The sequence below is a fragment of the Aspergillus lucknowensis genome (assembly GCF_044049455.1).
Source record: "Aspergillus lucknowensis strain CBS 449.75 chromosome Unknown BJX67scaffold_39, whole genome shotgun sequence".
Taxonomy (NCBI): Eukaryota; Fungi; Ascomycota; class Eurotiomycetes; order Eurotiales; family Aspergillaceae; genus Aspergillus; species Aspergillus lucknowensis.
Window position 1 is genome coordinate 201,329 of NW_027263583.1, and position 24,056 is coordinate 225,384.

Genomic DNA, 24,056 nt, shown 5'->3' on the forward strand with positions numbered 1-24,056 from the left:
TTATGTATATCTAACTTCATGATACCATTTCCAGCGATTGCGCGATCTCAATGAACTCATCGTATGCGACTAATACGTTCTTGTCTGGGGCTTAGTAGTTCATCGCAAAGCCAGAATCTGCAGAATTAGCTACAGTTCCCAGACAATATTCGGCGAAGGCTTACCTATCTGGACGGCCTGTCCCGTCATCGATGAATTCTTAGCTAACGTGATGTATGCATCGGCTGTGTCTTCCACTTCCGGCTGGTTGATGGCGGGGAACATCAGCATTCACGCAAGATTTGTTCGTGCAGTTGCGAGGATTTCATACCACGGTGTTAAGGGGAGCCTTGGCTTTATAGAGATCGATCTTCTCTTGAGGGAATCGCAACCCCTGTGCTTGACTTAGCATTGTGTTCGTTCTCCTTGCTGAGAACTATAAGGACGTACCCAGTCGGTGAGCAGGAGACCTGGTAGGACCGCGTTGACGCGAACCTTGTTCCCCTGAGTTTGCGCAAGGCACTTGATCAAGTGCAAGCCTGTCTTCGCTCAGTCAAGTCCGAACCCATGTCGCACGAGACGACACTTACCTGCCGCCTTTGTAACTGAATATGGCAAGCTACTTCCCGTTGAGGAAACAGCCTAGACCAAACGGTCAGCGAACTCAGCCCTTATGTTACTGTCACTGGGAAGGAAACATACCGCGGCCGAGGAGGTCAAGAGGAAAACGCCACCATCAGGATTGGCCCTGAACGTGGGGAGTGCCGCCTTAAAGAGCCATAGGTGGCCCTTTACGTTGGCGGACCAGCACTGCAACGTACGTCAGTTTTCGTAGATCTCTCGATCAGGGAATAACGCCCGCCTGCGTACTTTATCCCAATCCTCATCGCCCGTGGCGTCCAGATCGTTAAACACAGTAATCTTGGTCCAGCCCTGGCGAGCGCATTAGCTTGTCCCCTCACAGCTCCTCCTCAATTTAGACCCACAGCATTCGAAACTAGAATATCAAGGCCCCCAAGCTGTTCGATTGCTGTCCGGACCATCCTTTGACAATCGTTCTGGATGCTCGCATCCTACACCAAACGAACACTCTTGGATCAGCCACTGAACCTAATATAGCCCGTACAATATAATGATATTAAGACATACTCCCTGAATTGTAATCGCTTTGACCTTGTACTGCGCCTGGATGTCGGAGGCTATCTTCTCCGCCGCGTCTTTGCTCGAGAAGTAATTGATCGCGACATTGCAGCCTTCCGCTGCGAACTTCTGAGCGACGAGAGCGCCTAGTCCCCTAGAGGATGTAATCAGGGGTCACGTTTTAGCTCTCTCCATCTCGACTGCGACTGGGTCAAGCGAACGGGTTAGCTTTCTTACCTCGAGCCTGCGGTGACGAGGACGTTGCGGTTTTGCAGTGAGTATGGCATGCTGGTATACGAATGGAGTCAGGGGTATAGGTTTAGGAAGCGAAGGAAAGTCTAGGAGTATTGTAATATCAGGTAGGAATGACCTGGAAGACCAAATGCTTCTCTTTATCTTGAGGCGGGGTAGTGAGGGGAGCTGCGTTCGAGTCAGTGAATGGAAGAAGCTCTTCCACGGCAAAGCATCTACCAGTGGGATTTGTCGGAGGTGAGTTTGGGGCCCGGACTCCCTGGCGGAACAGCCGTCTCTCCAATGGACCAGCCCGTTAATTCTCAGTCGCGGTCTCGATGATCTTTCCGGTCCCTTCAGCGCGGGGCCCTGGGGAACCTCGGCTACTGACGGTCGAGTTCCACGATGTATGACGGTACACTTTGAAAAACAACCCATCTTGGTACTAGTTTGGGTAGTGGTTTGTATTCTTGTTCAATGATCTACTGGTGGCCGTTGTCGGAGAGAATCAATCGACAAGGAATCCCACGTACTCAGTCTTCCTCATCCCCCACCATGCTCTTCTCCCCTCCAACGCAGGCCACTGAACTAAAAACCGATCGGCAAACGGTAGGAGAATCTTGCCCGACAGGCTCAATGTCGTGACCCGTGCCCATGATTCCACAAAGATCGTGCGGAGTCGGAATTCTCCCGATGCCGGGGCCTTTCCACTCGCCTTTGTGTCGGCTACCGAACTCGGGCGCAAGTGTATTCGGCCGAAGAACAAAAAGCTCAGGCAATAGCAATACAGCCGCAGAAGTCTTGCAGCTAGTATGACGCAGACGGCCGTCGCGGGCCCATTGGTGAGTATTATATCCGGGTAGGGTGACGGGAGTTCGCGTAGTCGGGCTTGTTGGTCTGGATGGAGCCCGCACAAGACCATGAGGCAGGAATAGAAGGATTGGAGGGTTGAGAACGGAGCTGTGAGGTAGGATTGGTGGACTTTGCGAGCGCGAGGGACGGTAACGATTGTGTAGGATTGTGTCTCGCCGCGGTTGAGGAGGGTCGATTCGAATTCAGCTGCCTTTGTTGCGCTGAAGTTGTCGCCTGAGCTTACGACGTAGGTGCGGTAGGTGTATTTGGTCGGGTCGAGCTGCATGCGCCGGAGCATGGACAACATCTCCGCCGTGTGGCCACCACTGCCCAGGACAACGAGGAGGTGAACTGAAGAGCGTTTGGGGCGCCATCTGGGCACCGCAGTGTGCTGGGAGACAGCAAGGGCGCGAAGGAACTGCATTTCGCAATGTCAGTTTCAATCTTTAGGGACTGGAAATCATGAAGTGGGTGATTTGGGGGGTACAAATAGACATACCAGGATCGCTGAGATAAGCCCTAGAACTCCACAAAAGAGAAACCAGGCGAGAAGGCCTGTGAGAGGCGACTCAAACAGCGCCATTCAGACGACAATCGAGGAGCCCGAGCTCAGACGGGGTTCCCAGGGCGGGTGTAAGAGTGAGGTGTCAAAGGAAGATGTAGAAGGGCGAGGGTCGCAGGCATCATGAAAGACGTACCGCTCTAGTGGAGTTGCTCCGTCGTCTCCCGGCGCGATTCATTCACTCGAGGGCAATCGAATAGGGAAAAAGGTAACAGTGAATAGCAAGATTTGTGTTGTTGTGGATGGTAGTGTTGCTCCAGGTTGTTGGCGTGCACGTGGTCTGTGCAGCTTTCTCTCCTTGACTTTGTTTTTTTTTTTGCAACCGCCGAGTAAACACTCTCTCCTCTCTCCTCTCATCTCCATTCTCTCCTCCCATCAGATGTCCTCCAAAACATGGCTCCCCTCTTTTCAAAGCGACTTAGCTGCTTCTACTGCGGCCGCCGCTCTGCTCAGCCGAACAAAGGCCCCGTCCGAAAGTGGCGATGTAAACATTGCGAGGCTGTCAACTACCTAGATGAAGTACGTCACTTGCTTTTCCGGGCACTTCCCCGCTATACCACTAACATAGCACCTCTCTCTAGAATGGAGAAATTACCGATCCTCCCACTGCAGAGACAAACCCGGATGCCCTTACGCCCGGCTCGTCAAGCCATGGATTCGAGTCCGCCGACCTGGGTTTGACCGGCTCGGACCTGTTTTGTGCTCAGTGCGTCCGAAACCAACATCTATTCACCTGTGCTTTGGCCTCGTATCTCCCGTCGTCCGACGACCCGAACTATAGCGCCTATGAGCGAGATTATCCTAAGTTTCGAAAGAGCCTCGAGGAGCGGTACCCGCAGGTATGCGACAAGTGTGAACCCCGAGTAAAGGAGCGCATTCGTCGGACTGGCTACGAAGCCAAGTCGGATCACCTACGACGCATGATGGACAGAAGTAAGGCGGGAAAAGCGGCGCGGCGAGCGCGGCAATGGAATTGGCGAAGTCTTCTAGTATTCGCAGGTGCAATATGTTACTGGGCTAGTGTTGCGGGCCAACTTGCCTGGGACCTGACGAGCGCTCTGGCTGTGGGTGCACCGCTCCGCGATGTGCGTCAACTTTTATCGTCGCGTTTGGTCGCATCATGTTTTCAACAGACCTTGCAGACACGCCGTCTCCCGGATCATTGCCTTGTCGACTTGGCACCATATGCTGGTTTCGCTCTTGTTATCGGCATTCTCTCTCTGTGGTGGAACCCGAAGCTACGATTGAAAGTTGAAGGGCAAGGTGGTCGCTTCGTGGGTCTTGGTGAATACTATAGAGTTCAGCTCATTGTCATGGTCGTGCGATGCGCCTTCTGGGCTGTTCTCAGAGATCCTTCCTCCAGCGGCCTTGATGCTACCTTGCCGCCGGCTCTCCACGCTTTCATGGTTCTCTTCACGATTCTCGTAAGTCTTGGCCTTTGTGCCTCCTTGAGTCCGCGATACTTACATAACTTCTAGTCTGTCATCATATCTAGACGCATCGTCCGCTACGATACTCGTCCGCTCGTTAATTGGTCAGACCCGACTCCCACCTCAACTCCCACTCGAAAAACAGCACCATCGCCCCAACCCACCACCAGTAAAAGTCAACATTTCTACACCCCCTATGGACAGGCACAGCAGGCCACCCCACGCTTCCCTCTTGAAAAGCTGGCGACACCCCGAAGCGCTCAGGAGGAACGCGCAATCCCGACTCCACCTCCCGAGGTCGACGACATGGACTGGACTCCGTCTATACAACACGACTTCCGACCAGCTTCGACCGTGCATCAGAGAGACCAGATGAGTATTCTCAATGGCCCGACGCCATTTTATGGATCCCTCCCCCCCGCACCGAAACCACCGTCGTGGAATCTGCGGAACCAGCCCTCGCAGCGTCAGAAGCCAATCGAGCAAGTTGTCGAACGCAATCCATTCCATCGTAGCCCTGTCCAGTCTTCCACAACCTGGGGACGCAATAACGGCTCACCAGATCCCGTATTTGCACCGCCGAAATTCTTTCCAATGAGCGATCATGCTTCAACCGGACTTGAGAATCTTTTTGATCGAACCTTTACCATCAAGTCACCAGAGGACCAGGACGATGCGTGGCAGCCGGCCGGTCCCGAAAATTCAAACCCTCAGCCCTCGCAGTCTGCTGACTTAAGAGGGGCCTTTGTATCTCAGTGTGTTCGCCTATGGCTACTGGTTGTCTCTATCATAGCGTGGAATCTCTCACAGTATGAGCTTATCTCCGTTCCTGGTGACTATATTGAAGTGGCCTCTCTGGGCAGTGCAAGCCTCACTGCTGGATTCTCTCTCTTAGAAAGTGTGAAGCAACCCATTCGACAGTGGAATGGAATGGAACTACTAGTATATTTCGCAGAATTTGCAGCAGCCATCCATCTTGGAGGGTATCTTCCGGGGCTATCGCATGAACGACATTACTTCGACAGATATGGCAAGCTCCTTTTGATTTTTATGTCTGTCCAAGAAGCACTCGGTCTGCTGGCTCTTTATCGCGCAGCTTGCACTACCAGTGCTGGCTCATCGCAAGAGCAACAACCAGGCCCCCCATTCTCTCCAAGCGCCACCAGTATCGACGACTCGCCCAGGTCAAGAGCAGGCAAACGCAATGAGCTCCAGCGCTTTGGTTCTCCTTCATCCACCACCGGCCCACCATCTCTCTCTTTCTCCTCGACAGCCCCCAGCTCAAGCTTTATGTCGAACAATCCCCAAACTCAGTACCAACTCCCATTCGCGGCATACGACGGCCGACCTTCTTTTCAAAACAACGATAAAGGCCATAGCTTTAGCCTCAAGAGCCTAAAACACAACGACGCCAGTGCATTCGACCCAGACTTCGACCGCGATTCAGATACAGAAACAACCATGACTACCGCAACCACAGCAACAAACAACACAATCCGAAATATCCGTTATGGACGCAACGTTAATGATACTTTTTTCTCTCCAAGGCGGTCTGAACTCGGTCCCGGAATTGGCGGCCTCAGCCTTGACGATGGTCCTTCCCGACGCATGACAAGGAGCCAGTCTCAGCGGCTTCAAAATCCGAATCAGACATCAATAGCTGGCGGGGTCCGCAGGAGAGGACTCCGTTAGTTTTCAAGATTCCTCTCCATGCATCCATACGCCCATTCCTCCACCTTTCCATCTGGACACCCATCTGTCCATCTTCCCCCCCACGTTGCCCCCCCTGCTCCATTCCTTGTCTTGCGATCTCGCTTTTCAGCGTTTCCTCTTTCTAGCATGGCTACGCTCGGAGTCTCCTGGTTTCATCTCCTTTTTGGCGGCGGCACTTGATACCTACACTACAGGATATTGCTCTCTATTAGTCGGATTTGTTCTGTTGATTATCTGGTGGCTGGACGGTCTATATCGCTTCAACCTCGCTTGTTTATGTTGGCCTTGCTTTTGGCGATTCGTGCAACGCGGTAACATTGTTTTTGGCCTAGTTTCCTGACATACTTTTTTTCCCTTCATGTTGTATACATGCATGCAGACATACAGAGTACTGTACTTTTCGAGTGCACAGTGGGAGGCCATGGTTGAACGAGGACCCTATGGAAAGCGAAAGCATATGATATGACGTGACGAAGATTTATGAATAGCGATACACAGCAATGGCAAATCAATGATTCATTAAATCTACCACATACTACCAAATACAGCACCGTAGTAACTATTTAGCCCTCCCGCTCAGCATATCCCGACAGCTAACGAATAAAATTCATCGAACCTGAGATGATCTAGAAGGCAAGGAAGGGCCGGCTGAGTTTTAGGTGCCGCCTGGAACAAAAACAGAGGGGGATATCATAACCCTGAACAGACGGAATTTCGACGAGACCTTCCAGGGCCTTTACACAGTCCTCTCGAGGCGAACCTCCTCTGTTTTCCCTTCCGTGGGAGGAGCGTCGTCGGGGTTCGACTTGACGTCTCCGTGGCTGACGCCGAATACTTCGTCCATCTTTTCGAGGGAGAGGCCTGGATAGAGAGGACAGTCGGTTAGCAAGATTTCACCCCCACCCCCCCAAAAAAAGGGGCGTCGGATAAAAGGCGAACGTACCCTTTGTCTCTGGGACGAAGAACCAGACGAAGAAGAACATGCTGATACAGAAGCTGGCGAAAATAAGATACGTTCTGTGGGTTGCCTTGTTAGCTTATCTTGCGGGTGGGTTGCCTTGGTGGTTTACTTGGGGGCCGTACCCGTATCCGTTAGCACCAACGGTGGCTAACATACTCGGCACGGCGCGGGCAACAACGAAGTTGAACAGCCACTGCGTGGCAGCGGCGAAGGAGACGTTCAGACTGCGAAGTCGTGTGGTTGGGATTTCGGAGACGTAGATCCAGCAGACAGGGCCCCATCCAAACTGGAAGCACGCAGCGAAGAGGAAGATACACACAAGTGCAACGTAGCCGGCGGGGATGACGGGTTCGCCTTCCTTCGGGGGTGCGATCCGCACGTACAGACCGATGTATAGCATGGTGAGGCCTTGAGCAATGGAAGTCCAGAGGAGAGAGCGCCGTCGACCGAGGGAGTCGGCGACGAAGACGAGGAAACAGGCGCATCCGACTACCTTGACGATACCGTAAACACCAGTGGCGAATAGACCATTGGCGCTGCCAGTGATACCCAGGTTCTCGAAGATCTGGGGAGCATAGTAGTTGATTGCGTTTGTGCCGGTCATTTGCTGGCAAACCATGAGGAAGATACTGATGAGCGCACGGTTGCGGTTACCCGCAATCAAAAACATTTCTTTGAGGAGATCGACCAAACTGGAACCAGCAATAAGTTGACGCTCAAACTCGAGCTGGCGGACAATGTCTTGAAATTCCTCCTCCACGTAGGGATGGTTCGATGGGAGGTTGCGGACGCGAGAGAGGGTTGCACGCGCTTCTTCCCAGCGGTCTTGCTTTGCCAACCAACGAGGCGACTCGTTGCAGAGGAGCATGCCAATCAGGAGGAGGATAGCGGGTAGACCTTGCATGGCAAGGGGAACCAGGTACTGCGCTGCGCCGCTGATGTGGAGGAGGGAACCATAGTTGATCCAGAAGGCAAGCATAATCCCCATCGTGATAAAGAGCTGGTAGAGGCCGGTGAGACCACCACGGATAGCACGCGGGGAGTTTTCGGAGACGTAGAGCGGGTTGACCATCGACGCGAAGCCAACACCGATGCCGCAAAGCAGACTGCGCTGAAGGTTAAACTGCCGTCTTGCCTGATTCTGATTCCGAAAGACGAAGCTTACCGTCCAATATACATAGCTTCCAAGTGGCCGCTGGCTGCAACCTGCATAATGACTCCAACGAGAGCCACAAAGGAGGCAGTGATCAAGCCGAGCCTTCTTCCATACCTATCGGAAATGGGAGAAGCCGCCAGAGCACCGAAGAAGCACCCTGCCTGCAGGGTCGACACAATATTGGCAGAAAGATCGGCCTCCCCCGTGTCGCTCAGGCCGTTCAATCCGTATTTGCTGGCCAGGACTGTCAGTTGCGAAAGGCAGAAAATGAGAGAATATCGTACTCTTTGAACGGATCCATGGTGAGGACACCGCCGATGATTCCGGTTTCCATTCCAAACAACATACCTCCAAAACATGCCTGTGCATTCGATGAGTATTGCAGAAAAGCATTGCCTGGATGATTGGGCTCACTGAGCATGCTAAAGCGTAAACCCTCCACCCGTAGATCTCGGGAGGGTCTGTTCGCATCGCCTCATTGTGGACGAGCTTCTTTAGAAGGAACGACATGACTGCGATTTATGAACGTCGTTTTGGCGTTAATGCGATGCCGAATCACACAGGTAGAAGGATGGGAGGTCCGACAGGGTTCTCGATTCTCAATGAGCAGGCGAGGCCGGCCTTCAGCAACAATCGTGCACTGCTGGACTCTCAGTGAACACGGGTCAGGAAAGATGTCAGGCCCCGGGTCACTATTCTCCCGACAGGGGATCGGCTCAGGTAGTTATAGGTCTTGACGCGAACCACACTGGATAGCCGACCGACCAACGGCGGTAGCGGTGCAGCCAAAACGTCGGTCTTTGATCCAGAAGCATCTTGGGAGTGTGTCTGCCGAGGAATCGTGGGAGCCGACGCAGAAACTAGATTCCACGAATCCCATGCGCAACCAGCCCGTGTTCAGTCAAACTGGGCATCAACCGGCGCTGAGCAAGCCAGTGGCTTTGCGAAGGAGGGGGATTGGTGGTCAACCGTGTGGCAGGGACAGTGAGGAAAAGGAGGTCACGCCGTGCTGAGAACAAATTATCAGCCGGGGAGTTGGGGTTCGGAACCCACAGGAGCTGGGCGGAGGAGTCTAATCATCACCAGGACCACTGAGAGGATGCCAAGCGAGATGGTTTGACAGCGAGCTGGGGTCTGGAATTGCTGGGGTTGGACGGAACGTCGGGGAAATGGCGAAAAACGTGAAGAACAAGCGCCAACACGAGCAACGTGCCATTGCGGGGAAGCAGACCAAGAGGGAAGCAGGATATCTGCCGGGCGGGCAGTGATTGGTGCATATTTTCTGAATTTATCCAGCTTCGAGTTGTCTTGCAGTCGACTTGGCGACATGGGCATGGAAGAAAAGACTGTCTGTCGGTCAGGCTTCGCAGCGGACTAAGAGCTGGTTGGAAGCGCACCCATGGTCCAAAATCCATCAATATCGAGCCCCGCGAGACGCCAAGAGACTGACGATGTCGATGTGCCCGGGCACTGCTGGATTTCATCTCCACCACTGAGCGGACCATCATCAGACAAGGGAGAGGAGAGCTTGGTGCGGAGAAGCTGTCAGCGAGCGCGTGCTAAGTCCGGAACACCGGCGTTTTGGAGGTCCCTTCAGCCTTGGAAATCCTGGGGAGATGCAGATGGCTTGTCTGAGTTGGAGAATCTACAAGCGGAACGGCAACATGAGGGATTCTTCCGTCCCATTCTAACTGCTCAATTGCAAAGACATCTAGAAAGCAAAAGAAAACATCAGGTTTCCACCAGCTTCTTCAACCACTCTGGGAGGGCAGGAGGTTTATTCCATTTCTCGAGCCAAATCTCTTGCCAGTTCTCGCCATTCCCATGAGCTGGCAGGGCAAACACCGCACTCACGAACCAGACCTGCGTTCCTGATTTCACATCCGCCCCCAGAGAAGGCAGAAGGGTCCGCCCGTGGAGCAGGTTTGAATTCGGGTCTGCTAAGACAACCCTTCCTGCGCGTTCGGCTGATTGTAGGCCCACTATACCGACTGCACCGGCAGAGGAAACAGTAAGTGCACGTTGCGATTCCGCCAATATCCCCTCGGATGAAGGGGTGGAAGGGTCCGTGAAGGGCCCGAGAATACGGCCGTTGCTGCTTTGGCATCCGTAGATCGCGAATGCTCCTTCTGAGGTTTGAAGATCCCGTCCGCTGCGGACACGATGGGCACGGATGTGCCAGTTCTCGCTCCCATCGATGGGGGGGATGAGGAACGTCTCGACCTCGACATCAGACCAAGGTCTCCAATCCGAGATCAAGACGGGGACGTTTTCCCGGTATTCGATGCGTGCGTTCTCAACAACTCTGCGGGTTTGCCAGATATCGCCTCCGTCTTCTGACAGGGCTAGCATACTGTCGGGAGCATGCTGCTCCAGCTGGTAGCCACCGGTGGGCACCGAGTACCCAAAGGAGGCACTATAGGCGAATTTGCCGTACTTGGCCTGAATTGCTCTGACGGGATAATGACACGCCTGTCCAGATGAGAGCAGGAAAGTGTGCCCACCCCGGTGGACCACGATGTGCTTTGGATACTTGAGGGCTACGACCGGTGAAAGTGACGTCGGGTAGGCCTCCTCTTTAGCCGCCCAAAAGAGATGGGACTCGGGTAAAGCAAGAGGAACAAAGGACAGGCAACACCAGTACGGAGAGCCGGGGGAGTTGTAATTCTCCGTCAGATACATGTTCGCGTAGGAGAACCCCAGGTTCAACGTTCCGTCGTTGTTGAACATGTCTTCCTGGGTCGCCCACCATCGGAAGTGCCGAAGCAAGATGCCCTTTACTATGCCCCAGGTAAGCGGCGCAGGAGGAGCAACATCTGCAAAGGCCAATGCGCCCCAGAACCCAACCATGGCGAACCGGTATGTCATGGATCTTCCGAAGGGGATCGAACGGCCGTCGGGATCGAAGTAATATACAAAATCGAGCGCAAACTGCTGAGCACGTTCTCGGTAGCGTTCTGCACGCGGTTGATCGAAGTCCCCGGCTAGTTTGGAGTAGAGGAGCTGCAAGAACTGGATTGCGAATGATCCGGAATAGTAGTCCATCTGGTGATGGCTTTTGGGCCCATCGTTGCTCCAACCTCCACCTACATGGAAGGTATCCAAGTGATCCATATCGGCCTCAATACGAGGGAGTGAATATGGAGCCCCATTCCTTCGCAGACCGAGGTTTGCGAAGACTCGGAACCAAAGCCTGCGCACGACAGAATTTGTGAGCATTGCCTGCTGGGGATTGCCTCAGCAGCGGAGCACACATACCAGTTTGTATTCGGCATCTCACGCTCATTGATGCTTGCTAGCCAATTTGCTACATTCTCCTTCTGCTTGTTGGTCAACGGATCCCAGAATACATGCGGAGCGACTGCCAGCGCAAATCCGATCGGGCACATTTCCACCATGCGCTGATCCAGGTCTTCAATATCTCCCCAGAATTCTGGACTTGCAGGGTCAGTTCCTTGTATGAATCCGTCACGCCAACGAGACGCTGCCGCATAATCGCAACCACCCCCCAACAAAGAGGCAAGGCCCCATAATGGACGGGCAAACCCTTCAATCTGAGCGCCGCCCTCATCGAACCGAGTCGTCGAGGAGCCGATCTTGACGCGACTGCCTCCAGGCGTGAAGCGGGGTACGAGGGGATCTAGAAGAGCTTTGCAAGCATCTTGGAGGTCGCTGCGAGTCAGGAAAGGGGACTGGCAGAAGGGCTGAGTGGGAGTCCTCCCATTCGCGTGAACGGACATTCTTTGGCAGCTGGTTCTGAGTGGGCTACACAAAACAAAGGGATTGGAGGCCCGGGGTTGCCCCTCAGTGGCTCTCTATATAGGTCCGTCTAACTACATCTCCATAGCTCGGGGTTCGGGTGAAAGGCCGACGTGCGGAAAACAGAACGTGTCGATCGGCCATTTAGCCGGGAGCGATGTCAAGAGAGAAATGGACCGGCATGGGAGACTTGCTGAAATCAGAAATCAGAAGAGACAAGGACTCGGTTCCGCCAAAAGCATCTTCACACGCGCATTCTCATAGGTGGAGCGAATTTTCCCACCCATGATGAGCGACTGGACGTCTTGCAAAAGCTAACCAGGGCCAAAGTCGGAAGAAGCATGAAATATCCCGCTGGATGGCATGAACATCTGCAGACAACGAGCGAACTCCTGATCGGTCTCATGTCCCAATAATACATCGCATCGCATTGGATGACGCTCGAGCCACAACTGAGCGAGAGCTGAGATTCTGTGCTACGAAGGAATTGCTTTCACACTGGACAGCGGCGATTCTTTGTACTCAACTCTGTTGTTTCCAATCAGCAAGAACTCCTTGCAGGTCTCGAAAAGAAGATTGACCTACAAGTGACGCTCTCCAGTCCCTTTCTTGCGGAGGACACCATACCTAGCCATTTCTAGGTTGAGTCCAGCGACGGGTAGCGAGATCGAAGGGAGATTCGAACCTCCATGGTTCGCAACTGGCGGACCTTGGAGCTGACTCGCATGCATCGCGTCTTCGAACTTGGACCCTAGTTGGTCCAGTGCTTCTTGAATATAACGGTCCCTCTCTTCAAGCACCTTCAGCTGCTCACACCGTGTCGTCAGTGCCCCTTCCACTTTGGCGGCTAGGGTGAGATGATCCTCCTTCTCGCGGTTATGCAGCTTCAAGCATCCTTGTTGGAGCCCGGCAATGCTGTTTTCAAGGTTATCGATTCGTCGTTGAACTTCCTCGTACCGTTGTTGGCGGCGACCTTCCAGCTGCTCATTTTGTTCCCTTAGCTTTTCGATGACTGAGTTGTGTTGAATCATTGAGTCTGCAAGCTCCATCCGTCCTTGCTCTAGCTCGTCCAGTATGTCTTCCTTGCATTTCTGTATTTGACGTTCAACGGCCGTCACCCGGTCGTTCTGAATCGCAAGTGCTGCCTGTAGGTCGCAATTCTGTGCTTCAAGCCTACACTGCTTTTCGAGGAGATTGTTGTATTTTTGTTCTGCATCAAGCATTTGCTTGGCTCCTTGCTCAATTCCTTCTAAACAACTGCGCAGCTCGCCCGCGAATCGCTCATATCCTCCAAGTCTCCCACGCTGCTCAGCCGCTTTCACATCCTGGAGGAGATTCTGTTTCTCTGCATTGACTGCCGTCAGCTCAAGATTCAGCCTATTCACAATTTCGTCCAAACTAGCTCGATTTTCTTTCTCCTTGGTCAGCTGAGCCTTTTGCTCGGCAGCCTCCTTTTCCATAGTTTCTAGACGGCTGCTGAGTGATGCCACATCCCTTTCAAGTTTCTCATTCTCGGTCTGGGCCGCCTTCAGCCCATCTCGCTCGACGATGAGTTGACGTGTAGTTGATTCCAGATTTTTCTGGAGTGTGGAGTTGTCGTTCGCGATGCCGTCCAGTCGACCAGTGAGTGATTTGAGCTCCTCTTCGAGCGTGGCTCTCGCTTCCTTCTGCTTCTTCAGTTCTCTCTCTGCTGATATCGCCCTTTGCTCGTAGCCATCGACAATCCTTATCTTCTCCGAGAATTCACTGTAAAATTCCTGACGCCGCTGCACCTCTTGCTTCCAGACTTCGGCAATAGGAGTACTGCCGTGGCCGGATTGGACGGTAGCGCTGTTATCGGTACTGGGTACCCAAGGCTGTGGGAGCGTGGTCCTACTAGTTGGAGCGAAGCCTCGAGAGGCGACTGAAGAACTAATCGGCAAACGTGACGGAGTAACAGTCTTACTCGAGCTTGAGCTCGCGCGGTGAGTTCGGGGTGCCTGGGACATGGTGCCAACGATGAATATGGATGATAAAATAATGGATCAGAAGGTTGTGGTGATATATTACCAGCATTTGGAGCAGCGAAATAGAACATCTTTATAACGATATTTGCGTGCCTAACGAAAAATGCTTCTGCTTCTTCTTTCTGCTCCTGCTTGCCGAGGACAACCGACTGCTCAACCTAAAAGGATTACCATTGGTGCGTTCAAGCAAACATGCATGAGTGATGTGCTTGCATCATTTGGTTATTTCGAAGGTGGGACCATTGGGAAGACGAGGAATTTACGAGGCTGAACGATGCGGGGGTTGATTGATATGAAGAGGCCGCATAAGAATGGTCGATGGGGATAAGGCTCTGAGAAAAAGCACAACTTCAGCCCCAGGGCTCCTGTTCAACATCATATTCGATGCGCCCATTCTTACAGTGGCATTCTCTCTTCTATTTGTGGCTTCGAGGAGCTCGGGCTGCACGCGGTCATTGCGCATTAACCCGAAGAACGCCGTCCGAAGGCCTTGTCTAAAGCAACCAGTAGATTGGCCGGCAGTGACGTGAATATCATCAGATGACTCATTGTTGAGCCCTCAAGCCTTGCATGCAGGCCTCAGCATCATTCGGGCGTCAGTAAGCCTCGAAGTGCACCAGGAGTTGCGGGTGTGACTGCATGTACGGCGATCCCTGGAATTCTCTAGGTTGATGTTCCCTTGAAAATGTAGGCATGCGTAAGGCCAACCGGATAAGGCGAACCGGAGACATCGGCACATTCATCGTTATATCCGTGATCGCCTGTTGGTCTTGTACTGGAGTGTATCTACCTATCGTACAGACGTGAGCTATGAACAGCCGAACTGGGTCGCGATAAACATCGCCAACTCTCGAATGCTCTCTGGCTCTTCGTCTGTGGAAAGGCGGCTGAGCAGAAGATCTATCCACTGGTGCAGCTGCAGCTCATGTAGTTTGCGTTCGTTTAGGGCTTCATGTACACGACTTGCCTGCTCCGCAGCAAGCAATGGGTCCATGGAGGTGGAGATACAGCTTTCGATGATAGCGCCATGTTTTACGCGTAGAAACGCGCGTGCCTCATCATAATCAGCTTGAGGGGTCTTGAAATAAATTAAAAGGTCGACTGAGTGATCTCACCGAAGGTGGTAAGGAAGAAGGAAGAGCTGGTCGTTCGCGAGGATCTTCCTCAATAGGGTACGTAGAAAACGTAAACTGGGGTGTCTGGGTGTACTTCCATTCCAATGACTGGCGTTGGTAGTTAGCGGATCTTCTCCTCTGGAAGGTTCGGCCTGGTAATGGGGAAAGGAAGACCCACTGTCAACTCGTCTAAGCCCTTTGTGATCTCGGCTTCCCCGTATGCCTCTGAATCACCCACAGCTCCAGCTACCCAGTTGTCTCCTGCATATAACTCCGGTTTAACAGCATAGGCTCGTTGAGCACGTCGAACCGCATCCGGATTTGCCTGATAGAGTTGCGCAAACTCCTCCATCACACTGGCAATCACCGCCTGGATCGAAAAGGGGGCCGGTGCATCACCCATCGCGGAAGATACATTGGCCACCGGAGATCGGACACTCTCGACCCCCTTGGCTTTGATGTAATCCCTTGCCGGAGAGCGGAGAAAGGATCCCAAATTGTCGATGTTCGGCGAATCGAGCAGGCATGTGCCGTGATGCAAAGCCCGAAACCTTGTCAGCTTGAAGGCTGACCCAGAAACTTTCCGCGGCTGGCCCATATCCATCGACATGACAATATCGTGGCGACCATTGACGCTTGTACTGACCGCTCCAACACGGTGCAATGCGCGCACCATCATCTCCGCATGCTTGTTCCGCGTAAACGCGGCCCGGGGGGATATCACACTGTAATTCAAGTTGCCAGTATCGTGGAAGACAGCACCGCCCCCGGAACGCCGTCGGACGAAAACTGCAGCATCGTTGCTACTATCGTTGCCTCCATGATCCTGGCCGCTCTGCAGTTTTCGCAGGTTAGTCTCCAACCAAGGATTCTGGTTCCTCCCAATCACGACGCACGGTCGATTGACGTATAAGAAGAGTATGCTCGAATCGGGAGGAGCATGCTCTAGCAGAAAGTGCTCGATGGAAAGGTTCACATAGGGATCAGTTGATACGGACTGGTAGATCTGGTGGATGGAAGCTGGACGAGAGGCGAGCCGAGCGAAGTGGCTGGAGGGAAAAGAGGAATTGAACCGGACGAGGAGGCTGCCACGGTCTCTCCTATAACGGGACGCTTTCCAGCATGAGCCCCGGATATTTAGAAGCATTGATGATGGTTCCGGGGAGACAGATGAGGCGAGAGCGTCGTTTGATTGTTTTTATTTTTTGTCATCGGAATCGGAGTTCTTTGCTGTCGGGAACTTGGATTACTGAGGCCTTAGGTACCGTACCGTATCGTACCATACACCGACCAGATTAAATACAGATGCCATCCATGCGATTTGCCTCCGATCACCGGGAGCTAAACCGAGTTGGGCAGTGACTGATCGACCGAAAAATATCCCACTCTTCGAGTCACTCTCGAAGAACCAGAAGTTGCTCGCAATCAATCGTGTCTCCCTTTCAATTGTCGACTATTTGATTTGCTCAAGGCGCTCTCATACTCCGGCGATAGCATATATAACAAAGCCGAGGGGAATTCGAACGGCTAGATACCAAAGAGATCGACTGTACGCGATGTCGACGTGGGGTGAATACTTCCGAGTCACCACGTATGGTTTTTTCTCCCCAGATTCCTACCCCTCTACACATGGTCTTGATCTGATGAGGATGTCTTTATTAGCTACGGTGAATCTCACTGCCGCTCAGTGGGTTGCATCGTCGATGGGTGTCCTCCGGGCATGGAACTCACTGAGGACGATATCCAACCCCAGATGACTCGGCGACGACCAGGTCAAAGTGCCCTGACGACACCCCGCAATGAGAAAGACCGCGTTGAGATTCAATCGGGAACAGAGTTTGGCGTCACTCTGGGCACTCCAATTGGCATGGTCGTGCGCAACGAGGACCAGCGCCCCAAGGATTATGGCAACAAGACCATGGACCTGTTCCCCCGCCCCAGTCATGCGGATTTCACCTATCTCGAGAAGTATGGCGTCAAGGCCAGCAGCGGTGGTGGACGAAGTAGTGCGCGGGAGACAATTGGTGAGCCGTCCTCGAGTATGTCGAGTGCGAATGCTAAGAGGCCATGAATTACAGGTCGCGTCGCCGCCGGAGCCATCGCGGAAAAGTACCTACGCCTTTCGCACGGCGTTGAAATTGTCGCCTTCGTCAGCTCCGTCGGTAACGAACACCTCTTCCCCCCTACCGCCGACCATCCTACCCCCTCCACGAACCCAGCCTTTTTGGACCTAATCGAGAAGATCGACCGCAACCGCGTCGACTCTTTCGCCCCGACGCGCTGCCCGAACGAAGACGCCGCAGCCCGCATGACAAAGGTCATCGAGCACTACCGCGACAACAATGACAGCATCGGTGGCACCGTGACCTGCGTAATCCGCAACGTCCCCGTAGGGCTCGGCGAACCCTGTTTCGACAAGCTCGAGGCCAAGCTTGCCCACGCAATGCTCAGCATCCCCGCAACAAAGGGCTTCGAGATTGGCTCTGGCTTCGGTGGTTGCGAAGTCCCCGGCTCAACGCACAATGACCCCTTCGTGGCCGCCGAAGTCGAGACAAAACTCGGCGCCACCAGCTCCTCGACGCAACGCCTCGTCACCAAAACCAACAACTCCGGCGGTATCCAGGGCGGCATCTCCAACGGCGCCTCGATCTACTTCCGTATCGCCTTCAAGCCCCCCGCGACAATCGGCCAGGCCCAGCAAACAGCCACTTACGATTTCGGTGACGGGATCCTGGAAGCCAAGGGCCGTCACGACCCGTGCGTTGTCCCGCGTGCTGTGCCCATTGTCGAGGCTATGTCTGCCCTCGTCGTCATGGACGCCCTGCTGGCTCAGTATGCGCGTGAGAGCGCAAAGACCCTTCTCCCACCGTTACCAAAGACCATTCCTACCCGGCCTACGACAGGGACAAATTAAGAAATCTTAGCTTCCTCTATGGATTGATTACAGTAATGCGCATTATGACTATTTCCCTTTTGCTAAAAGTACTCTACTTCAATCCATGTATCTCGATTATTCTCGCATAGCGTCGATAGACTGGAATTGTCACTTGGATAATTCAACTTACTTCTGAGCCTTGAACATCAGGCTCCGACTATGCTATCTTGGATGAAAGCGTCTCTGTTAGTCTCATCATTCGTTTCCATTCACACCATGATTCTCGAGTAGCTTATCGTGCTAGCCAGCGTCGTCACGGGCATAACAATCTCATAAAACATCCAAAGAAGAAATTTAAAGCAAACAAGAACCAAAGCGAAACAAAGCCAAAAAAAAAAAAAAAAAAGGCCACTCCACCTTGAGCTTTGAACACCCAAGCATACCCAAAGCGTCCATCAGAATCCAACAACAAGCGGGAAGAGCCAGGAAAGGGAAAGAGGTTAACTTATAACCCTTTCCTTTGCCCCAACATCCTGCCCCGGCTTGACCCCCGGTTATGCGTTGAAATGAGAGGAATTCCAACAACCAGAAGGACAGGGAAAAGAATACGTCGTGAGAAACCGGCTCACGATGAACTATTGCTTCGGCTGACCGACTTCTCGGACAGGTCATCCATATCGCCCGCCGTGGCATTGACAACCCTCAGCTTCTCTCTTGGTACTGTGAAGGTGACTTGCACTCGGCGGCCTTCGGCGGCTCCCTCAACGTCCCAATCTTCGTCACTATCGAGGTCGATAAGCCCATCTAGCCCGAAATCATCGCGGGTAGAACGAGCCGTCTGGAAGCCCGTTTCTTGCGAGACCCGATTACCAACGCCCCAGTCTTTGGCGCCTTGCTTCCGCCTAAACAGTTCCGCTGATGCGCTCACAGATCTCCGAGGAATCAGTGGTCCAGTTGTAAGCGTCCGGGTAGCCGTGCCCTTACTCTCGGTGCTAGACGGCCCTGACACGGCACTGGAGCCCTCAAGAACTGCCGGTGGCTTCCGTGATACAGAAAGTACTCGTCGTATACCCCCGATCCACTCCGAGGCTTTTGGTCGAGTGGAGGTGGCTGATTTAGTGCTAAAGGGATTCAAGGAAAGGGGTTGCTTAGGACCTTCTTGGAGAAGATATTCTCCCTCTGCTTGTCGTTGAGATAGTGTTGAGTGAGCGGTAGAATATGAATCGGAAGAGTAGCGCTTCTCAAATGCTGAAGTTGTCGATGTTGAGCTGTCCTGGCTGCCTACAGCGTCCCTGTTGTGCCTAGACACAAAGGCAGATTTATCCAACAAGGTGGTTCCGTCGGCAGTGGAAACTGGCGTGTTGGTAAGTATCGTTGGGGATAGACGGGCGGACTTCGTTGATTTCGACGACGCTGAGGAGTCGGAGAGGCTGGAGGAAATCCGTCCATCTTTATCGGGCGACAGGCGTCCATCCTTGCCCACCGCAATCCCAGTTGCAGCTCCAGAATGAAGTAGGTCAGGAGGGTGTACTCCGCCAACCCGAGTGTTTCGAGCTGTAACGTATGCTTGCTCTGTGAGCGATTCAGCAGAATCATGCGTATCAGTTCTTTCTGTTCGGTGTGCCTCGTCCTCGTCGCGCTCGTCAATAGGGTGAATATCGCCGGCGGTATCACCTCTCCTATAGTCGTAATATGGAGCCCGGTAAACCCCGGCATTCAACGTCGGTCCGTTGAGTTTCTTGGGGGTGTAGACGCCCACTAATAACCCAGTTCTTTCTGCGGTTGCATCTCCCTGGTCCTTCCAATCGGGCTTTCGACCAAGGCTTTGGGTTTTGTTACTGCACCAAGGGTAGTCGCTGTTGAATGATTCTCTCGTGGAGGAAGGATTGCGGATACTACTAGCCATCTCCGGATCGTCTCTTCCCCAGAAATGCGCTCTCTGCGCTCCCAAGGCCAGTTTGCGGATTTCTTTGTCGCGGTTTTCGCGCGCTCTACGCCTTCGACAGAAATAGAACGCGAAGGCCGCAAGACCGGCAGCCGCAGGAAGACCCAGACCAATTCCCACGCCCAGACCAGTCTTTCGGGAAGAAGAGCTTTGATCTGAGGATGTTGATGATTCACCATTCGTTCTTGCGGAGGTGAGATTTGGATTTTCGTATGAAGATTGCCACGTGTCGGAGCCCACATCGTACAGGAGAGTCTGAGAATTTAGTTGAGGCCCAGTTCCTGATCGCTTGGATAATTGCGGTATTTCATACCCTCCTGCAATCATCATAACCCCACCAGGAAGCATCGTCGCACCGTGTCCGTATAATCCGGACCCTTCTGGAATTCCATTGCTCTCCATTGATGGTACCCTCCAAGCCCATTCGCCGGCACCCACAAAACCTCCTCCTATTTCCAGAACAGCAAGCTGGGGGTTTGCGGGAACGCTTGTATTTCCCACCCAACCCCCGAATACAATCACCTTGCTTCCATCCGGTGAGAGGACCGCGGTGTGGCCGGAACGAGGCTCGATAAACGCTGCATCAGTACCAGACCCGACAGTGACAAAGCTCCAGCTGTTTTGTGGCGCCGAGAAAATAGCGAGCTCAGACATGTTGAGAAATGCCTGTTGAGTATGTCCACCGATGAGAAGAAAACTCTGCTGCTGTCTCCGCTCATATTCGGAGTACGAATATGTGGCTTGAAGGGGAGTGATTGTGAAACCCGCCTCTGGGATAGGCGGTGCACGGTCACCAGCGGTCGTCGCCTGGTAGCGGTTCTCCGTTCTGGACAAATCCAATACTGTCATTAATTGAGAGTAGTTCGCTGCTGTGACCCACGAGCCATTGGTATCGCTTTGGCACGGACACATGCCACCGAAAGCGAAGAAGGAGCTCTTGGTTGTGTTGGAGGGAGCGTAGGCGAATCCAGCTGACAGATAATTTGGTCCATGAATAGGACTTGTCTGCCCTTCCTCCCCATGGACGGGAAGCGCTCGCCACGTCCCATTACCACTTGGGCTGCCGGAATTGGGTTCGAAAGTCCAGAACGCTGGCGAGTTTTTCGAGCCCCAGCAGTCACCTGAATATACCATCACCACACCATCCTGATCAATAGCCGAGACATATGGAGCTATCTCCCCGCCATTGTGGAATGGTGCTTCGTTAAGTAGTACCGTATACGACGGGTTAGCGGAGTCCAGCGCTTTGGACACATCTAGCGAGAGAAACTCCGTCCGATCCCGGCTTGAATCTGCTGGCCGCAGCAGGTAAGCGAAAGAACTATTCTGCTGGAAGGAGTACAAGAGGCTCGACGGCGTATAGGGAATCCGCGCAAAGCTGTGGGAGACAAAGTGTAGAATGCAGAGGAGTGTCAACGCCGAGTTGGCACCGACTACCCTGTGCATTCGGGATATTCGAGAAGAGCGACCATCCATGGAGAGGTTCACAAGGTCCGAGGGAGTTGGGCAAAAGTGCGGTGGTCAACCCAACTATGAGACATCGGAGGCTGTGGATCGCCTGATCATTCAACCCAGAGACAGCACAGCCAAGAGGAAGCAAATATGCCAGTACCAACAGCCTTTGCAAGAAAACGAGCTTTCTCGATGAGATCCAGCGCATCAAAAGCGAGGAAGAGTCCTCAATATTGGAGAATCCGGCTGCAGTCGGCGCAGTTGTTGTGATGTCGAGAAGGACAGGGTCGGCTGTAAACAGAAGCAGAGGACGTATTCCACGCATCTAGCACTGGCCGCGACTCGATCTAGATCACCTGAAACACAAATCTGGAGCCTAAATTAATTGAAGCTCCATTGTGCTCGGATCAACACTCCCCACGGTATGCAGCGGAATTTGACGCGAGTGGATGGAGGGGTTGGTCGAGTCCGTTATGACAGCGAAAACACGGCCGTTGCACAGGCAACGTCCAGCAGGCATCCATGGTTCGGCAGGCCGAGAGCGTCCAAGGGCCTTCTTGTGTGCAACACAAGAGCAGTCCCAGATGTTGTCTGTAATTATAAAGGGTGATGATGATGAAAATGTCGAGGTTGGGATCAAGACTTGGGACACATTCCAGCGCAGAGTTGAACGTGGAAAGCGGAGCGGATCTTTCCTCTTCTCCACGTCTCAGACTCTCAGCACTTGACATCTCGACCACATCTCCAGCTACGCACCTCGGCATCGGAGTACTTGGTCAGGCCTCGACGTGTATTTCCTACTGAATAATAATATGGAGTACGGTTTTCGGCAACCCACGAGAGACGCTCATCGCACCGATCCCGTCAACACGTCGTCCCTCAGTCTTGTCAGGTTAGCACGCATCCAATGCTCGTGAGAGGGTGCTGAAGGCCTTGATGAGACACGCAGCCAGTCACAGAAAAAGCTTTCCTGCTCCATCAGTTGGCCCGCAGATTCACATTCTTCAGATGGAATCTGATGCCGCGTTGCTTCGGCCCCATATTTGTTTGCTTTTCTTTGCTCGTCTCCACGGCTCGACAAACCGAGTCCGGGGGACGCACGAGAAGAGATCGCGAACGACAGACCACTCACGCCCCAGACGTTCCAATTGGATGCTCGAGCACGCTCCTCCTCCTCGTCGTTGAGGGATTCGCTCGGGCTAGCTTTCCCTCCCACTAACAGCTTGTCAAAGCGTCTTACGGAGCTTCTCGTATCTGGGGACCCAACAGGGGGGAAGCCTCGAGCGGTGCTGCATGAAAGTTAATATCAGGTGGAGGTTGTCAGAAGAAAGCAAGAGCTCCCAAATTCTACTCTGTAGCCGGTGAGTGATCATTTGGCGAGGCAGTCATGAATATTCCCCCACTGGTCAATTCGGAAACGGTTGCTCGCACCAGACCAGCAGCAAATCACTCAATCCTTGCCCGTTGAAATTGACGCGCCCCAGGCGGAGCGGTGGAGCTCTGAGCGAGACGGCAGGAGAGTATGTTATTATGCAACAGCACAAGATATTCTAAAATTGGCGGGCTGGGAGCGAGTCCCGTCCAGAGTGAAAGTAACCTGGCTGGCGCTTCCCTGCTGACTCCTAGCGCACGGGCCCATCGGACTGTCCAAGGTGGTGGGTGGAAAAACATGAAAATCTCAAGATGCGGCAAATAAGCTCTCATACCATTTAAGAAGTCAGCATTCTCCAGAGCGAGACGGCGGTGGACGATGTCTCCGTCAAATGGCTGAACAAGCTGTCGCTCGATCTGGGGAAAAAAGAGGAAACGAAAAAGCAAAACCAGGCGCCACCGTCAGTGCTCGAGAATCCACTTCGTTCGCAGGATCCAGGCAGGGAGTTCCCTGACCAAATCCAATAAAAATACGAGCTGACGAAGGTCCGAGCGCTCATACCCAAGAAGCCGCCATGGCCAGTCACTCCCACGGCCTTGCAAAGAACCACTGCATCAAAACTCTTCCGCCGCGAAGCACGGACCTCAGGAGACCAAGCTTGTCGGCAAATCTTGCCCTTCCAGCCACTTCTCTGAGAAGTTCTGCAGGGGTCCATCTGAAAGGGCATTCAGCAGCACTCTTCCCAGCTGGTGTGACATTAAACTCAGCTCCAAATATTCGCCAACTGTGAGCCAAAATGGAATCCATATGGATGCCATAGCACTTGGATTCCAACCCGACCCAACCACCCTTCCTCTGCTCCCCTTCGAGTTAGGGCCGATCAGAGCAATACAATAATCGTGGCCTTGCTTTGGTAGGCTTGGGGCCGGAAAAGCACGCTGAGGTGAGGGCTCTTGCACGCGACACTCACACACGACAAGATTTCTCCAGGCCAATTACTTGACACCGCGTTCCCTAACAACGCTAAATTGAAGTCGTCGTTGCCCGAGTGCAAGTATTCGAATTCTCCGGCCCCTGTGTTCGCATCTCTATCTCCATGCCGTTAACGTGATAACATCTCTCCGCAATTCCGTGTTCGATCTCGTGTTGTCTGAGCTGACTTCGGAAAATGATCCCACCGGGTTGCAGCGACAACAACAGGGAATCCATGCCATGACGGCGGTAACTCTCAAGCTGTTACGGCATCATTACAGCTGAGCCAAGTAAAGTTATCCCGAATTGTCCGGGTCATTGCATGAGGTGAAGACGAGGATACACCAAAAAGCTTGGTTGGAAGAGACACGACCAATTCGCCAAGCCACGACGTCGGGAATCATGAGCACTATCCAGAAGAAGTTAGGAGATCATGCATGGCGCTGAAAGAGGCATAGCAGCACGGAAAAAAAGCGGGAATTCGGACACCCTTTATCAGATTGCCCTGGATGTGAAACGAGCCAGGCAACAGAAAC

The 24,056-nt window shown here is 53.1% G+C and overlaps 9 protein-coding genes across 9 annotated transcripts; 2 read left to right on the top strand and 7 right to left on the bottom strand.

Annotated features, from left to right (window-relative positions):
- Positions 1-32: 32 nt before the first annotated feature.
- Positions 33-1,632, bottom strand: BJX67DRAFT_207529 (SDR family NAD(P)-dependent oxidoreductase). The gene is made up of 10 exons (XM_071025530.1): positions 1,357-1,632; positions 1,129-1,273; positions 966-1,052; positions 850-912; positions 682-789; positions 570-621; positions 430-518; positions 311-373; positions 165-243; positions 33-117 (listed from the first exon to the last, which is right to left on the bottom strand). Exons 1-10 carry the CDS (start codon positions 1,404-1,406, stop codon positions 92-94), a joined length of 762 nt encoding a protein of 253 aa, XP_070883594.1. The 5' UTR covers positions 1,407-1,632; the 3' UTR covers positions 33-91.
- On the bottom strand, positions 1,482-3,034 carry BJX67DRAFT_208507 (glycosyltransferase family protein). The gene is made up of 2 exons (XM_071025537.1): positions 2,702-3,034; positions 1,482-2,620 (listed from the first exon to the last, which is right to left on the bottom strand). The coding sequence occupies exons 1-2, from the start codon at positions 2,783-2,785 to the stop codon at positions 1,859-1,861; spliced, it is 846 nt and encodes a 281-aa protein (XP_070883595.1). The 5' UTR covers positions 2,786-3,034; the 3' UTR covers positions 1,482-1,858.
- A 5-nt stretch (positions 3,035-3,039) lies between these two features.
- BJX67DRAFT_361030 (uncharacterized protein) lies at positions 3,040-6,409 on the top strand. Its single transcript, XM_071029827.1, has 3 exons — positions 3,040-3,283; positions 3,346-4,188; positions 4,243-6,409. Exons 1-3 carry the CDS (start codon positions 3,158-3,160, stop codon positions 5,884-5,886), a joined length of 2,613 nt encoding a protein of 870 aa, XP_070883596.1. The 5' UTR covers positions 3,040-3,157; the 3' UTR covers positions 5,887-6,409.
- Positions 6,410-6,486: 77 nt separating this feature from the next.
- Positions 6,487-8,641, bottom strand: BJX67DRAFT_208690 (sugar porter family MFS transporter). Its single transcript, XM_071025538.1, has 6 exons — positions 8,439-8,641; positions 8,309-8,385; positions 8,034-8,258; positions 6,991-7,974; positions 6,851-6,924; positions 6,487-6,768 (listed from the first exon to the last, which is right to left on the bottom strand). Exons 1-6 carry the CDS (start codon positions 8,532-8,534, stop codon positions 6,644-6,646), a joined length of 1,581 nt encoding a protein of 526 aa, XP_070883597.1. The 5' UTR covers positions 8,535-8,641; the 3' UTR covers positions 6,487-6,643.
- A 1,002-nt stretch (positions 8,642-9,643) lies between these two features.
- On the bottom strand, positions 9,644-12,284 carry BJX67DRAFT_389775 (glycoside hydrolase family 154 protein). Its single transcript, XM_071034546.1, has 2 exons — positions 11,283-12,284; positions 9,644-11,217 (listed from the first exon to the last, which is right to left on the bottom strand). The coding sequence occupies exons 1-2, from the start codon at positions 11,762-11,764 to the stop codon at positions 9,756-9,758; spliced, it is 1,944 nt and encodes a 647-aa protein (XP_070883598.1). The 5' UTR covers positions 11,765-12,284; the 3' UTR covers positions 9,644-9,755.
- BJX67DRAFT_208745 (uncharacterized protein) lies at positions 12,012-13,935 on the bottom strand. The gene is made up of 2 exons (XM_071025540.1): positions 12,369-13,935; positions 12,012-12,311 (listed from the first exon to the last, which is right to left on the bottom strand). The coding sequence occupies exons 1-2, from the start codon at positions 13,769-13,771 to the stop codon at positions 12,260-12,262; spliced, it is 1,455 nt and encodes a 484-aa protein (XP_070883599.1). The 5' UTR covers positions 13,772-13,935; the 3' UTR covers positions 12,012-12,259.
- A 662-nt stretch (positions 13,936-14,597) lies between these two features.
- BJX67DRAFT_373794 (putative lipoate--protein ligase) lies at positions 14,598-16,051 on the bottom strand (the record flags this gene model as incomplete). The annotated part of the gene is made up of 3 exons (XM_071031449.1): positions 14,598-14,843; positions 14,905-15,012; positions 15,083-16,051. 3 exons carry the CDS (start codon positions 16,049-16,051, stop codon positions 14,598-14,600), a joined length of 1,323 nt encoding a protein of 440 aa, XP_070883600.1.
- A 242-nt stretch (positions 16,052-16,293) lies between these two features.
- BJX67DRAFT_361041 (bifunctional chorismate synthase/riboflavin reductase [NAD(P)H] ARO2) lies at positions 16,294-18,185 on the top strand. Its single transcript, XM_071029828.1, has 3 exons — positions 16,294-16,495; positions 16,567-16,928; positions 16,983-18,185. The coding sequence occupies exons 1-3, from the start codon at positions 16,461-16,463 to the stop codon at positions 17,816-17,818; spliced, it is 1,233 nt and encodes a 410-aa protein (XP_070883601.1). The 5' UTR covers positions 16,294-16,460; the 3' UTR covers positions 17,819-18,185.
- Positions 18,181-21,392, bottom strand: BJX67DRAFT_208725 (uncharacterized protein). Its single transcript, XM_071025539.1, has one exon. It carries the CDS (start codon positions 21,198-21,200, stop codon positions 18,405-18,407), a length of 2,796 nt encoding a protein of 931 aa, XP_070883602.1. The 5' UTR covers positions 21,201-21,392; the 3' UTR covers positions 18,181-18,404.
- Positions 21,393-24,056: the final 2,664 nt, after the last annotated feature.